At 37.0% G+C, this 14,507-nt stretch overlaps 1 protein-coding gene across 3 annotated transcripts in view; it reads left to right on the forward strand.

The window, feature by feature from the left end:
* LOC129187469 (collagen alpha-3(VI) chain-like) overlaps positions 1-14,507 on the forward strand; it is a 118,406-nt gene extending 103,899 nt beyond the window's left edge. For 2 of the 3 annotated variants that reach the window (XM_054786828.1, XM_054786831.1), the window contains 15 exons: positions 1,369-1,431; positions 2,725-2,787; positions 2,974-3,006; positions 3,108-3,144; positions 4,395-4,406; positions 4,470-4,963; positions 5,053-5,155; positions 7,058-7,759; positions 7,873-7,975; positions 8,059-8,114; positions 9,030-9,284; positions 9,396-9,470; positions 9,652-9,711; positions 11,254-11,439; positions 12,760-14,507. In XM_054786828.1, coding sequence (XP_054642803.1) covers positions 1,369-1,431; positions 2,725-2,787; positions 2,974-3,006; positions 3,108-3,144; positions 4,395-4,406; positions 4,470-4,963; positions 5,053-5,155; positions 7,058-7,759; positions 7,873-7,975; positions 8,059-8,114; positions 9,030-9,284; positions 9,396-9,470; positions 9,652-9,711; positions 11,254-11,439; positions 12,760-12,803 — 2,286 coding nt within the window. In that variant the 3' untranslated portion in view covers positions 12,804-14,507. The remainder of the gene's footprint in view (positions 1-1,368; positions 1,432-2,724; positions 2,788-2,973; positions 3,007-3,107; positions 3,145-4,394; positions 4,407-4,469; positions 4,964-5,052; positions 5,156-7,057; positions 7,760-7,872; positions 7,976-8,058; positions 8,115-9,029; positions 9,285-9,395; positions 9,471-9,651; positions 9,712-11,253; positions 11,440-12,759) is intronic. The other variant, XM_054786830.1, reaches the window with a different exon arrangement.

The raw sequence follows: 14,507 nt of genomic DNA on the forward strand, positions 1-14,507 counted from the left end.
TTATGCGTGAACATTAAAGATGCTCGATATTGGCTTTCTTACCAATGATCAATATACAGAGGAACCTTGGTTAGCATCATTTATTTGTTCCAGAAGGTCAGATTCTAACCTAAACGGACACTAAGCAAATACATTTTTCCCATAAGAAATAAGGTAAATCCAATTTATTCATTCCAGAAAGCCAAAAAAGGTAACACAAAACACATTTTTATAGTTTTACATGCAGAAAGCAATTTAAAATGCATATAAACGTTGAGTGAAGAGTAAATGAACATTTAAGATTACTTGTTTAAGGTTACTTTTATTTTTGACATGACTGTTCACAAAGACATATTGCAGCGAGATCGACACCTTCCACTTCAACACCACCTACGTGTTTTGCCATGAGTTATTTCTTGAATTCAATAGTGTTTCTCATCTCAATAACCCAAACTGAAGCCAAAGAAAGTTGCAAGTGCCAGCATTTTGATAAAGAAAGTGAGAAACACTGTTGAATTACCTCATGACAAAACAGAAGGTGGTGTTGAAGAGGAATGTGTTGCTCTTACTACCACATTGTGCCTTTGGGAACAGTCCCGTCTTCAGTGGAGATAAAATCTTGAATGTTCATTTATCCCCTTCGTTCATCGTTTATATGGATTTAGATTTGTTTTATGCATTTAAACTATACATCCGTCCCTTGCAATATCGCGGTTTGATTATCGCTCCCTTGCTATGTCGTGTTTTTTCAGAAATTTATTAATTAATAAATGATTGCTGTTTCATGGTAGACTATGGTCTATTATTAGTCAAAACATATTGAAATGCAAGTGATATGTTGTATTCTAGTGACTAAGCTGCAGTAATGACACAAACATTGATGAGACATTACCTTACATTATATGACCTTAACACAATGCGTGAAGTCATGAAGTCTGCCGTGGCATGTCTGACATGACAGAGTGAAAAAAGGTTCTCCTCCTGTCTGTTCTGTGGAAGTGGTAAGTTTTTGGCTTTTTAAGATTAGGAAGAGTCAATTTGAGGCCAACTAGTTAGCTCGCTAGCTTGCTAACCTGTAGGCTCGCTAGCTAGCGAGTCCCTGCAGCATAAGAGTTGTGCATTGTGATATAAACAATGAATAATAGGAATGTAAAGGTGACTATAGGCATGTTATTTCATGTCTACAGGGCTCTAATAATGTTAAAAACAGGTTTTCTATGCTTTTATTTATTTATTAACACTGAATCCTATATTGCGGAAATTCCTTTATCGCGGGAGGGACGACTGTAATTTAAAAAATATAATATTGGCCAATATTGGCCCATAATATCAGTCAGCTGATATTATCAGACATCCAAAGTAATCATTTTCATTTTTTAAACGCTACAGGGAGCTGCTGGTAACCCAGGAGTGAAGGGTGGACCTGGTTCCAGAGGAAATCGTGGACAGAGGGTAAACTGCAACTTTATGTGATTACTTTTGTTGTATGTATGTTACAAAGTAAAAATACTGCGCTACTGTTTAATTCAATGTTTTGAACATGCTCATAAACACCAGTCTTGTATAAAGAAGTCAAAGTTATACTTGAGTAGAAGTAAAGATGCTTTTCAGGGAAATAACTTTAGTAAAAAGCTGAAATACTTGGTTAATGTTTTTTATGTTTTTATTGTTTAATGTTTACTGTTTTTGTTAAAGTTTTTTATAATGTATGTTTCTACATTACGACGTCTGTTAGGGCTGACTACTGCTAAATTTTCTAAAGAAAATATATACTTTTAATGCAAAACATTTGTAACGAGCTTCATCGCTTGCTTGTTACTTTTCGTTTTGGCAACCAATGGCTGCAAGAAGTACTAGATGCCATGCGCCAATCAATGCGAAGAAGAAGAAGAAGCTGCATGATTGGTTGTTTGTTTGAGGTGCCAATATAAACAGGAAGTTACTGTTCACGTGTCATACGGACAATGACACAAAACGAGTTTTTAAAATAAACTTAGTTTAATTAGTCAACTACTCGTTACACATTCACATTAGCTTTCTATGTTATGTTATTTAGTTGATCATTAGACAACTACAGTAGTTGTGACACATTAAACTTGAACACTTATTTGTTATGTGGCATTTACACCCAATATTTGGAACCCAAAGCAGAGACAGACAAAAATAATATTTACAGAATTAATGAACAAAAAGCAAGCAATAAATGTGAATACATGGTAGAAAACGTGAAAACAAAAAAATGACGACAATGACAAAATTAAACGTGAAGACACACGTGCTTAAGACAGCAAAAAACAAGAAAGCGACACTATACGCGTAACACAAGTATAGTATACACAATACACTAGTAAACTACGTGGAACTACTTACAATAACACATTAAAAAACTGTCGAGCCAAAAAGGAGCTAATCCAAACAAGAAAAACATGAATGAAATACCTGGCAAAGACCAATGTGGCGACAACAAACTTCAACTTTTACTAAAATCATTTTCCTGGAAGGTATCTTTTACTATTACTCCAGTATGACTTTTGTGTACTTTTTATAAGACTGCTAAGCACAAGTGTGTTCAAACTATAGAAATAACTGTAAATAGCACACCGGTGTGCTGTAGCAATTGCTGATGACAAACAATGACCACGTAGCTGTTTCATGGTGACTTACGGTAAGTGAGGATTATAGTTAAGTGACACTATTATAGTTACTCTCTAAACGTGATTTGGTTTTATTTTGTATTCCCTCCAGGGCGTATCTGGAAATGCTGGTACTCCAGGACAGAAAGGCGAGGTTGGATATCCCGGGCCTTATGTAAGCAACTGACACTTACAGTATAGACGTCTAAAACCTCTCAAAATCAATTTAAGACGTTTTACACAGTCAAATCTAGTCTACACTGCTGGTGAAAATGTATCTTGAGCAAATGGTTTTCACTTGTCTGAGCTAAATGTTTGTCCAGCTGTTAACACCAGTGCTTTTTTCTTTTTAATTCCTTAGGGTCAGAAAGGGCCGAGAGGACCGGGTGTTGTGGTATGTACTCTATAGTTTAAGACATCCTCCAGATGATTTAAATTTAAGAGATATCAATTGCAGTGCCATGAGTGTCTCAACATTCACTCCTTTGTCCTCAGCAATGTGACCTTGTCAAGAAGATCAGAGACAACTGTCGTATGTATATTTACACATTTAATAACTCCCTACATTTACATGCACTAAAATGAGTTAGCCGCGACCCTAATTGGGATAAGCGGCATAGAAAAAGAATGGATGGATAAAATGAGCTATTGTATGAACTGTGCTGAAAGCAGCTTTTTAAAAGGCATGCAAACGCCTCAATCAGTCACATAGACTTTGCCATTGTAAACCAGTTCCTCTTGCATGTGTACACTTTCATGGATGGAACATCAGCGTGGTCTTTCTACACATGCAGCAGTCTACATGGAGGACTACTTGTGCAACATTAACAATATTCCATTCACAAGAGAAGACCAAGCATATTTACATTAACTAGGAGGCAAATTAAAGCCACAGAAGATAAAATAAAAGATAAAACAAGTCAATATTTTAAAATTATATGAATAAAATAAAATGGTTTAATGTTTAAACCTGTTTATTATTAATGTCTTCATGTCATTTTTAATACATGACATGAAGCCTGAACACTTCCCCATTGTGTACAAAGTAGGGCTATCAAACGATTAAAATTTGTATTCCGATTAATCACTGTTCAAATTAATTAATCATGATGCCCATAAAATATGCACATTTTTGCTGTGTTGTGCTGAAAGAAAGATAAATGACACAACATGATTATATACAGTATATTTGTATGTCTTAACAACTCCAAATGAACTGTAAATTTAAATCAAGCTAAAAGAAACAACACAAAATCTATTTACCTAACACCAGTCTATTTAATAGTAGCAGAACATGTGAATCCCACTTGACCACGTATAATCGTGTTATACTCGATTTCTTTTACTGAGTTTTCTTGAGTACTCGATTCACTCGAGTTGGTTGTCACAGCGCGCACACACAAATATATATATATATATACTGTATACGCACTATGCGACAACAGTTGGCTTGTTAAGTTCAATTTAATTTATCGAGTGATGAATTCATTAATTTATTTCCGCAAGACAGTTTTTTCTGAACAATAAATCTCGTCGCGTTTTAATCTCACAAGATTTTGTGATACAAAAACAAAAATGAAACAAGATGAAAATATCAGAATCGCCCCCTAGTGATTAGAAGGCACACAGCAATGGAATTAAGGTGTAAACAGGGATTTCTCATAGAAGTGTAAAAAATGGAGAGACCAAACTATTTCATGACTGCTTTAGTGCATGTAAACGTAGTCAGTGACAATGGCAAACCTTTAAACACATTCTTTTTTCCCCCGCTTTCTTTACCAGCTTGCTGTTATGGTAAGTACCAAAAAAGTCATTTTCCTGTCATGATCAACATTTTATAGAGTGAATTAATTTCAGGTAAGCAAGAATGTCCTCTCTACCCAACTGAGCTGGCCTTTGCTCTGGATGCTTCCAATGACGTTGGCCGACCAGCCTTCAACATCATGCGTGACACAGCCCTAAGGCTTGTGAGAGATATCACCATCGCTGAAAGCAACTGTCCAAGAGGAGCTCGTGTTGCTTTGACTCTGTACAATAGTGAAGTGACAACTGAGGTCAGATTTGCAGATGCGCTTAAAAAACGAGCCTTGGTGCAGCGCATCGAGGGATTGCAGACGTTGCAGACCAACAAAAGGCGTAGCTTAGAGACGGCCATGAGCTTTGTAGCCCAGAACACTTTTAAAAGAGTGCGTAGCGGCTTCCTCATGAGGAAGGTTGCCATCTTCTTTGTCGGTGGGTCAGTCAGTAATGCACAAACAGTGACTAATGCAGCTCTTCGTCTCCATGATGCTGGAATTGCCACCCTGTTCTTGGTCAGAAGTGAGGACAGAGCACTCAGTAGAGCATTGCAGGTAAAAACATTCAAAAGTGCATTTGTCATGAACTAAAACAAACAAAAAAACTTCACACATCACATTGCCATCTTTGTTTTTGTCAACAGGTTAACAACACAGCACTGGCCCAAGTGATCGTCTTGCCAAGCCCTGGAAGCGCACAGTACAATTCAGTCATGCAAAAAGTTATGAACTGCCATGTTTGTCTCGGTAAGAGCTCAAAGATCATTAAGACACAAAGAGGCACCCAATATTACAGTGCAACATTAGAGATCTTCCAACAGAGATTTCAACCCACATGTACTGACTGCAAGGCACACATGCTAACCACTACTGTGGAAATGTGTGAAAATAAAAACAATCAGTACATTTCCATGCACACAATATTCCTGTGTCAAGCAAAATATGGTAAATTTTGTCAAACATCTTTTTTAGATTACCAATTCTGTATCAAGGTGATATCTCAGATAGGACACGTTCACCAGTGGCCCGTTGCACAAGACTAAGATAAGGGATTAAGCCGGGATATCTTGGTTATCCTGGCTCAATTTATGCATGATCCAGTTGCACAAATGGTGGGATAGTGGAAAGTGGAATATGTTCTGACCTAAATTACTATGGAGATTTATTCTGTCTTCGCCTGTGTTAGCCTGCTCCAGACCAGGCTAAGGTCCAGGATCTATTTCATCTCATCCCTTATCTCAATCAGCAGTCACCGTAAATGGAAACCAACAATTATTCCACTGTCCACTACACATTATCACATTCAACTACACCCACTGTCATTATTTCAACATTTATTTCATTTCAATCATTGTAGATGAAGGGTTTTAGATGGCGATGCAATCATTGGATCATTTATTAGATCATTTACACATACTATATATAAAATACACATCCCACATAAATGCAACAGTACAAGACAAAAGAGTTATACAGTGTGATGGGGTTACATTTACACTAATTCACTCACATCTGCAGTCAATTTCACCTACAATTTAAATGGATTCATAATCACAGCGTTTTTGGAGATGTTAATTGTGTTTGTTAATGTGGATGTGCGCTCGAGGGGAAACAGGAAGTTTACACGCTGTTGAAGCTACAAGCGAGTAATGGTGATGTGATGTGCCAATAAAGAGTTCATAGATATTACTGTACACCGCTGTTCTTGATTTGTTTAACAAGCAATAAACATGAATTAACAATTTGGATTTTAATTATGATGGTTTCAGCGCAGCAGTAAGTGTGTATTTGTGCAGTACTTGCAAATTGTCTCTGCAATTCTTTGCCATGCTTTCTGTCTTTGTTTTATGACTGTGGCGGCGTTGCCTTTCTTTTCATTTGCTCTTTTCCGTCCTCATGAGACTCTATGAGGATTTTTGCTTCCGTCGGGGGAAAGTATGCCACTCTGGTTGCCATGGTGAATTGGTGATACTGTGATCGATAGCGGGGTCTATTTAAGGAAGTCACGTACGTGCACTAATTTGGGATCGGTTTCATCTGGCTTCATTAATCAGTGCGTACTCATCCTGGCTTGGGCTTTGTGGAACCAATTAAGCCTAGACGCTCTTGTTTGGGATTGGTTGAGCTCAGCTCAGTCATTTATCCTTGATATCTGAATACTACTTTAGTGCAACGGGCCCCATTTTTCCAAGCTATGTAGTGAATTTGTCACATCACAGCTTTAGGAAGTCCATCTATGACATCATGCTGCTTGCTCAGCTTTAAAATGGACGATGGCAACCTGAAGTGTTTTTTCAGATGTAAGAACTGTGTATCTAAACCGGAGTAAGGCAGCAATGGGAAGATTTTTTTGTGTTCTGGGGAGCTAAAAATTTGAAGCTTAAAAATGGTCCTCTGCTCTCACCACTTCACAAACAACTATTTTGTAAACAAAGCATCTCGTATTTTCTTTACTGTTGCAACCCACTGGTATCCAATATTATTTTAAAAGCCACTGAAATGAGCAGCATAGGGCTCAACTTTTGAGCTTAACATCGACATTGCCAAAAGACATGTGTTTCTGTCCGTAGATTCTGAGAATGTGATAATCCTGTGGTTTGTGAATGTCTCCACATAATGATATAAATATCTCTCATTGTTCCTTTCCAGACGTCTGCTCTCCAGACCAAATGTGTGATTATGTCCCCCCATCGACTGGTCGCGACAGGAGGTCTTTCACCACAGACGTGGACATTGACATGGCCTTTGTCATGGACAGCTCAGAAACAACATATCCCACAGCCTTTACGGAAATAAAACGCTACATAGCACACATGGTGGAGCATCTTCAAGTGTCTTCCAATCCGACTACGTCTGCTCACCATGCCAGAGTAACCGTCATTCAACAAGCCCCGTATGAATTCATCCAAAACAAGAGCAGTTTACCCATCCATGTAGATATTGGTTTGACAGAGCACCACTCGGCTCAGGGGATTGTGAAGTTCTTACTGGAGAAGACACCCCAGCTAGAAGGAGGTCGGTCATTGGCAGCAGCGATGGAATCAACAGTGGAAGAGGTTTTTGAGAGAGCGCCCCTCCAACGCCCTCGGAAAGTCCTCATGCTCTTTGTGACAGGAAGTGTGGAAGGGGACGAGGAACGGCTGGTGCGTGTTGCCACTGAGGTCAAATGCAGAGGCTACTTTTTGGTCATTATGGGCGTTGGTGAGAAACTGAGTGCTGGGGACGCCCGTGTTTTGTCACGCATGGCCAGCGAGCCATCAGATGTCTTCTTCAAGAGGCTTGACACCACCTCACACTTTTACGACAAACACATTCAGAATTTTGGCCAGCTCCTGCCTAAGTATATCAGCAGTAAGTTCAAGCTAGACGTTGAATTACTTTTAATGACTCTGTTCACATTTGTGCATGTTATACAAGTGATGAGTCAGCATAACCGTGAGTTTTCTTCATTGCTTCCGTTTCAGTCGAAAATGCTTTCTACATGTCTCCTGAAGTCTCCAAAAACTGCAAGTGGTTCCAGAGCGACCAACCCCTAAAAAATCCCTTTACGTCATTACATCAAAAAGAGTATGTTTGTCTTTTTTGCTTTTAAACATGATTTGCAGTACCACATGTTTTCCCACCTGTCCATACTATCCTCTGATTTCTAGGAGCCATAAGAAAGATCATGAACATCACCAAGTATCTCATCAAGTAAAGCACACAGGTGATGTTGATTATTAGCAACTGAATGTAAATTAAGTGTACATATCCTTTTATTTGGATTTATTTTCTATTCTCGGGCTCACATTAAAGGGTGACCCTAAAGTCTGGTAAAATGGGCAGTACATAATAACATATAATAACAATAAAAAATCTATAATATTTTGTATTATGTTGTAATTTATTACGTTTATTATATTTATATTTCTGATATATATAACATATTGATTATTTTTTAATTAGTACAATTTTAACAATATTTAATTTGTATTATTTTAATTATTGATTTATTTTTTTTTTAGTAATTATTGAATTAAATTATTTTTTTTTGCTTTTCCTAAACTTTTTTCAGCAAGGGCCGTAAACTGAAAAATCAAAGGATGTAAAGGAGCCACTTTGATGTTTTTATGTATTCTAAAATCTTTTGTTAAAAGGCTTCTTTTTTTACATTATGCCTTTTTACTTTTGGGGGGCGTTAATTTCATTTCTACAATGTTTCATGGGCAAAAAACAAACCTCTGGGCCACAATTTGGACACCCCTGGTATAATAACGTATAGAAAATGTGTATATTACATATCTTTAAAGACACCCCATTTACTCAAATACATACCTTATTAGCTTTGGGCTAACTTAGCGGTGTACAAACTGCGGCCCGGAGGCCATTTGTGACCCACAACGTGGATTTTACTAGCCCACAGCACAGCTGAAATGTTGACACTTATAACTAATACTAAAACAGAGCTCTGTCTTTCAATATACTTTAAATATACTTTTTTTTTAGCCTTTTGCAAAATAAAAAAAATACATAAAAATATCAAAGTGGACCCCTGCACGCTTTGATTTTTGTGTGGTCTAACTCATACTTGACCTTTATTCACAACAGCCATGCCTTGACACCATTGTTTTACCACCATTAGACGATCTCCACGTCTCAAACATCACCTCAAGCAGTTTGAAATTGCGTTGGAACAACCCGGAACCCAAACACGTTGTCTACTTTGAAGTGGTGGTGACCCGGCTGCGTGACCATGCACTGGTGTTGAAGACCAACGTGTCGGGTGCAGAGCTTTCTGTAGACCACTTGGAAAGTGCTCAAACATATCACGCTGTGGTCACAGCCCATGGTGCAGATGGTTATGTGATTTCCACTCACAAAGGCATTATCACTACAAGTAAGTTGAACAAAAGTTGAACTGATTTCGAGACAGAATAGACTGTGGAAGTATAGAATTGTAAATAAAGTTTTGTTATACAAGCTACACAAATACATGTGTCTTTGACAGAGGCAGCAGAGCATGGAACCGTCAAACAGATGACCAGTCCAGTAAATACCACACCACTGGACAAACCAGAGACTGGTGAGTGTCCTTGCATGTTAATGAATGCATGCTTTTTTTAGAATATAAATCGCATTCAAGTGATATGCAGTAATCCTTTGTTTATCATGGTTAATTGGTTCCAGACCTGACCGTGTATGCATGCATGTATCTATACAGTATGTATGTATTTACGTATTTGTTAAAATGTCTGCCATAACAGTGTCAGAGCCACAACTTGAGGTGCAGCAGGTTGAGGAAGTGGAGAACCGCCCGGCTACAAGTAAGCTCTAAGACACTCTCTCCTTCATTTTTCATCACAGCTCAGCTCAGCTTCACTTAATTACATCACATAGCTAGAATCAAATGTACTTAAATGAACTGTGTGGTTAATAGGGGTGTCACAATACACTCAGCTCACGAGACAAGACAATAGCAATATTGGGTTCACGAGAACGAAAAGAGACGATATTTTAACATTACTTTTAAGACAACTACAATGGCAAAATATAGGACTGGACAAACAGACTTTTTTTTTATTTAACTGAGTCACAAAACAATGACGGTACATTTTTAAGTGCCTTATAACTTTGCATGCATGACCTAAGCATGATGCATTTAACTAATTAACTTTTCACAAACGGAAACAAAAACTAACAGTTAAAATAATGATGGCGGTTGTAGCTGCTACTACCGTTCATTTAAGTTATGTAAAGACACATTTAAAATTGCCAATGGCAGTAGATTATTTTTTGTTTACCCTAAAAGAAATACAGTTCCCATGCTGCTTAGAGTGCAGAAGCAGGAAGTAGTGAAGTTCCGAAATACTGTAGACGCTACTATTATGTTTTGATAGAAGGCATATTTAGCTATCGCATTTTGATCTGACAAATCTTAAGTAACTTTGATCAAACCCGAAAGCCGATGGAAAAAACTCACTCGTGGCCAAAAATATTGGCATGTCAAAGATGCCAATGTTTTGGGCCATGGCTGTAAAAAATTATGCTGATTTGGTTGTACAGTCGTCCCTCATTTAAAACAGTTAATTGGTTCCAGATCCGACCGTGATAAGTGAATTTCTGTGAAGTAGGATTCTTCATTTCTAAATTTAATATTTTTGTAGTTAGAGCATAGAAAACCGGTTCACGACCTTCTAAATACATTTTGTTTTTACATTATTAGAGCCCTCTAGACATGAAATAACACCCCTATAGTCACCTTTACTCTTGTATTACCCAATACAGTCAATCAGTGTCAAGAGTCAATAAGCCATTAAAGACATAAATAAGACTTGTGCTTGTGTGTGCTGCTATCAGGGTTGAGTTTCAACTTGCTTTGGGTTACTGTAGCAACAGTGTCCCGTGTTTTTATTGGGGATTTTTATGAGGGTTTATTGTGCCTGTTGTGAGATAATTCATTGTGCTTGTTGTTTTGGCGATCAAGTAACATTCCAGACACCTAGTGACCAGTGTAGAATACTACATATCAAAGTCTGAATGCGTCTTTTCAATGCCTTAAATTTGTATTTTAGTTTGTTTAGCCATTTTTAATGCTTGAAAAATTGCTTAATTTAGGTAAAAAATACTTAACATTTGTTTAAGTGTGCATATATGTTGACTAATAGGCCGTATTCAACCACTAAACAGCAAGGTTTATTGATTCATCTATTTTGGAAAAAAACACGATCGAGTAAAGGTATAAAATTTTAACCCCGAAATGGCGAGGGATGACTGTACTCATTTTTTTAAACCAATGAGTGAAGAATAACAGGAGCAACTCTACTTGAACATCTAAGGTGCTGAATAGAATTGTGTTTACTTGACAGCATCCTCTACAGCTGAGGATATTTGCAAGCTTCCCAAAGAAGAGGGCACATGTGCCAAATTTGTCCTGAAGTGGCACTACGATGCTCCCAGCAAGAGCTGCGCACGCTTCTGGTATGGAGGCTGTGGTGGAAACCAGAATCGCTTTGACACGCATGAACAGTGTGTGAGGGCTTGTGGAAATGCAGGTACGTGATGTCTTCCAAGTATTATTCATGTACATGTAAAAGGAGCCCTGTGAGTATGTCAGGAGACTCCAACAAAGACCAAAATGTCTTGTTAGGATGGCTGAGCTACTGTTACTTTTCTCCAACATAAATATTGGTCTTTCTTAAAGAAGATTGCAGGTGTGATCATGGACAGAGAGTGTCATGGCATCATCTTAAAACAAGTTTTTAGCATCCCATTAGACTGCTCTGATTCCTGAACTGCCAAGCCTCTAGTGGTCACGTTTGCAGTGATGCCTGGAGATTTCAACTATACATGCAGGGTGTCCCTAAAGTGTGGACACATCGACATACAAATATTTTGAACGTACAGGGTAGACCAAACGTACAGATGGGAATTGTGGAAATTGTGGAATTCTGTGTGTGGAAAGATTTGAGGAATGTTGCAACGTTGAAGGAAAATATTTTGAGCATTTAATAATTGGAATTGTATACACTAAGTTTAAATGTAATACAATTAATGTAGGTATAGAATATAAATAAACCATATGATATGAATAAATATTTTATTACGTTTAAGTTAATGTACAGTTTTAATTAATTAAATAATTGTAATATATATTTCTTTATATTATTATACTTAAAATACTTTTACATTTTTTTCATTTGTAATACAATGTGTAATTATTTCATGTATTATTTATTATTTATTTAAATTGTTTTAAATTAAATTTTACATTTACATTTAAATTTTGTATCTTTTATCATGTAATCTTTTTAAGTATTTTAAAATAATTATTTAATTTATGATTTCTTCTGTATTTATATGATTAATTAATGAATAAATGTTGTAAATTTTTTTATTTATTTGAATTTTATCCGTTCCACATCTTATGCAGTACATTTGTTCACTTCCTTTATTCCATATTTAATACACAGAAGAATGATAAGATAATGTCACAGTTTGTTGATGTAATAAGATTTTTTCAAAATAAATATAATAATCAGTGTAATAATAAATAGAGACAAGCATAATGCAACAAGTTCAAGACTGTTCTTCCTTATATTCAGCAAACATCAACAGCTTGTACTGTATTGTTTCTGTAATTCGCTCATCTTGGTGCATTGTTTGATTTCCTTACTCAATCCGTTCCATAATTTAATTCCACATATTTAAATGCTGTGGGGTTTTAGCGTTGTTCTCACATATAAGTGTGTCAAGTTTACTTTTCCCCTAAGATCATATTTCTCCTCTCTTGTAGAAAAGTATTGTATGACATTTTGGTATTTTTGCATTTCGCATGTTTCTCCTTTTGATCCAAGAACCTTTTGCATTTTCAGCAGTAGCCATCAAGCAAGGAGTCATGGCCTCAATAAGCACATAGGAGACGCGGAGCACGCATGGCCAGTCTTTTTGTTTAGAGGAGACTCATCCACACTGGTCATACTGTAAGAATAGAGGCTGCACTGGATTCCACACTAATGGACTTGACCCCCAATATCTTGAACTGCTTTCTTTTTTTTCTTTTTTTTTTAACCAATGAAGCAACACAATTTGCTGCATGACTTGTTTTCATCTACTGGTGCTACATAACGTGTTTGTTTTGCAGATGGATGAATTTTGTCCATTTGGCTTTGTACAGTACAGTAAAGTCATCTGAAACGTCTTCAAAATGCACATTTACAGTTAAGCAAGAGCTAAAGACATTTGGAATTTGCATTAATGAGTTCACAAAGCTTCTATGTTGTTGTGTTGTACATTCCACAATCACAAATTGTTTTTATTTGGTTTAGTCTTGAATGCCATTGATCCCTGTATAATCATTTCTTATAGTCACAGAGCCCACAGTTTACACAAATCTTGTATTAAATTGTCCTTAAGTGCTTGAATGCAAATACATTAAGTTCTTCATCCACTGCCTCAAACATCAAGCAACTGAAGCAAGGTCGAATGTATTTGTTGTTTTTTTGTTGTTCCATTTGAATTTACTGAAACTTTATAGAACACAAAATAAAACAGACTTTCTAATAAACATTTATAATTTCATCCATTTTTTACATTTGTCTAAATCACCGTCTGAATTGACACAGTTACTTATGGTCTGAGGTCTTCTTTTTCCTAACAAAAAGCGACTGGGAAACCCGGATCATCACACTTTTAGACAGTCAGCTTGCATTCCTCCACCACGCTGTGGCTAGTATTTCTGTTTAAGTCCTGTTTAACTGCATTGTCTGACTGTATCGTCACTCACTACATTCACAAAAGAATTATTACAGTATGTAATAATAACAAACGGATTATTGGATGAATTGGATTGAAAGCAGCTTTTAAAGACTTTGAAAGGTTGGATTAACACCTTCCCATTGTAGGAGCTAAAAATCCATTCATGTATAACTAGGGGTGTCACAAGATCTCATGCCGCAAGATCTCCCAAGATTGAAACGTGACAAGATTTGTTGTTCAGAAAAAAGTGTCTCATGGGCACCAGCCCTGGGCCGATAATAAATGAATAAATTAATCACACGATAAATGAAACTGACCTTGGTCATTTTGCCGGCCTCTTTATATTGCCATGTGCATGTTGTCTGTTTTCCTTGTGTCTCGCCTCCAAACAGGCAGGAAGAGGATTCAGCACCTTGGCGTGTTTGTTCCACAGAACAACGGCATGAACGGAGTGAGCCCTTTCGTTAGTTACTCAGTCTTTTTGTCTCGGTGGGTGGAAGCGGGGCCGCTAGCATACACACAGAGTGCAGAAGAGTGTAACGTAGAAGAAATTAATTTAGCTGATTGCAATATACTGTCATATATTTTTTAAATATTTTTTCATTGTACTTTTCTTAAAAGTAACATTAAAATCTCGTCTCATTCCCGTAGACCCAGTCTCGTCTCGTTGTCACGTCTGGTGAATTGAGTCTCGTGACACCCCTATTTATAACATAGCTGAAGTCAGCTTAGCATGTCTGGAAATGATGTTCTTTATTTTTCTAAAGCTGCTGCGCCTCCCATGGCAAAACCCTGGGCTAAAAGAACTCCAATGTAGATAAGCTAAGAAGTTCTATATATTTCAAAAATAAAACACTGCATGTCA

This window comes from Dunckerocampus dactyliophorus, chromosome 9, assembly GCF_027744805.1.
Source record: "Dunckerocampus dactyliophorus isolate RoL2022-P2 chromosome 9, RoL_Ddac_1.1, whole genome shotgun sequence".
Lineage (NCBI taxonomy): Eukaryota > Metazoa > Chordata > Actinopteri > Syngnathiformes > Syngnathidae > Dunckerocampus > Dunckerocampus dactyliophorus.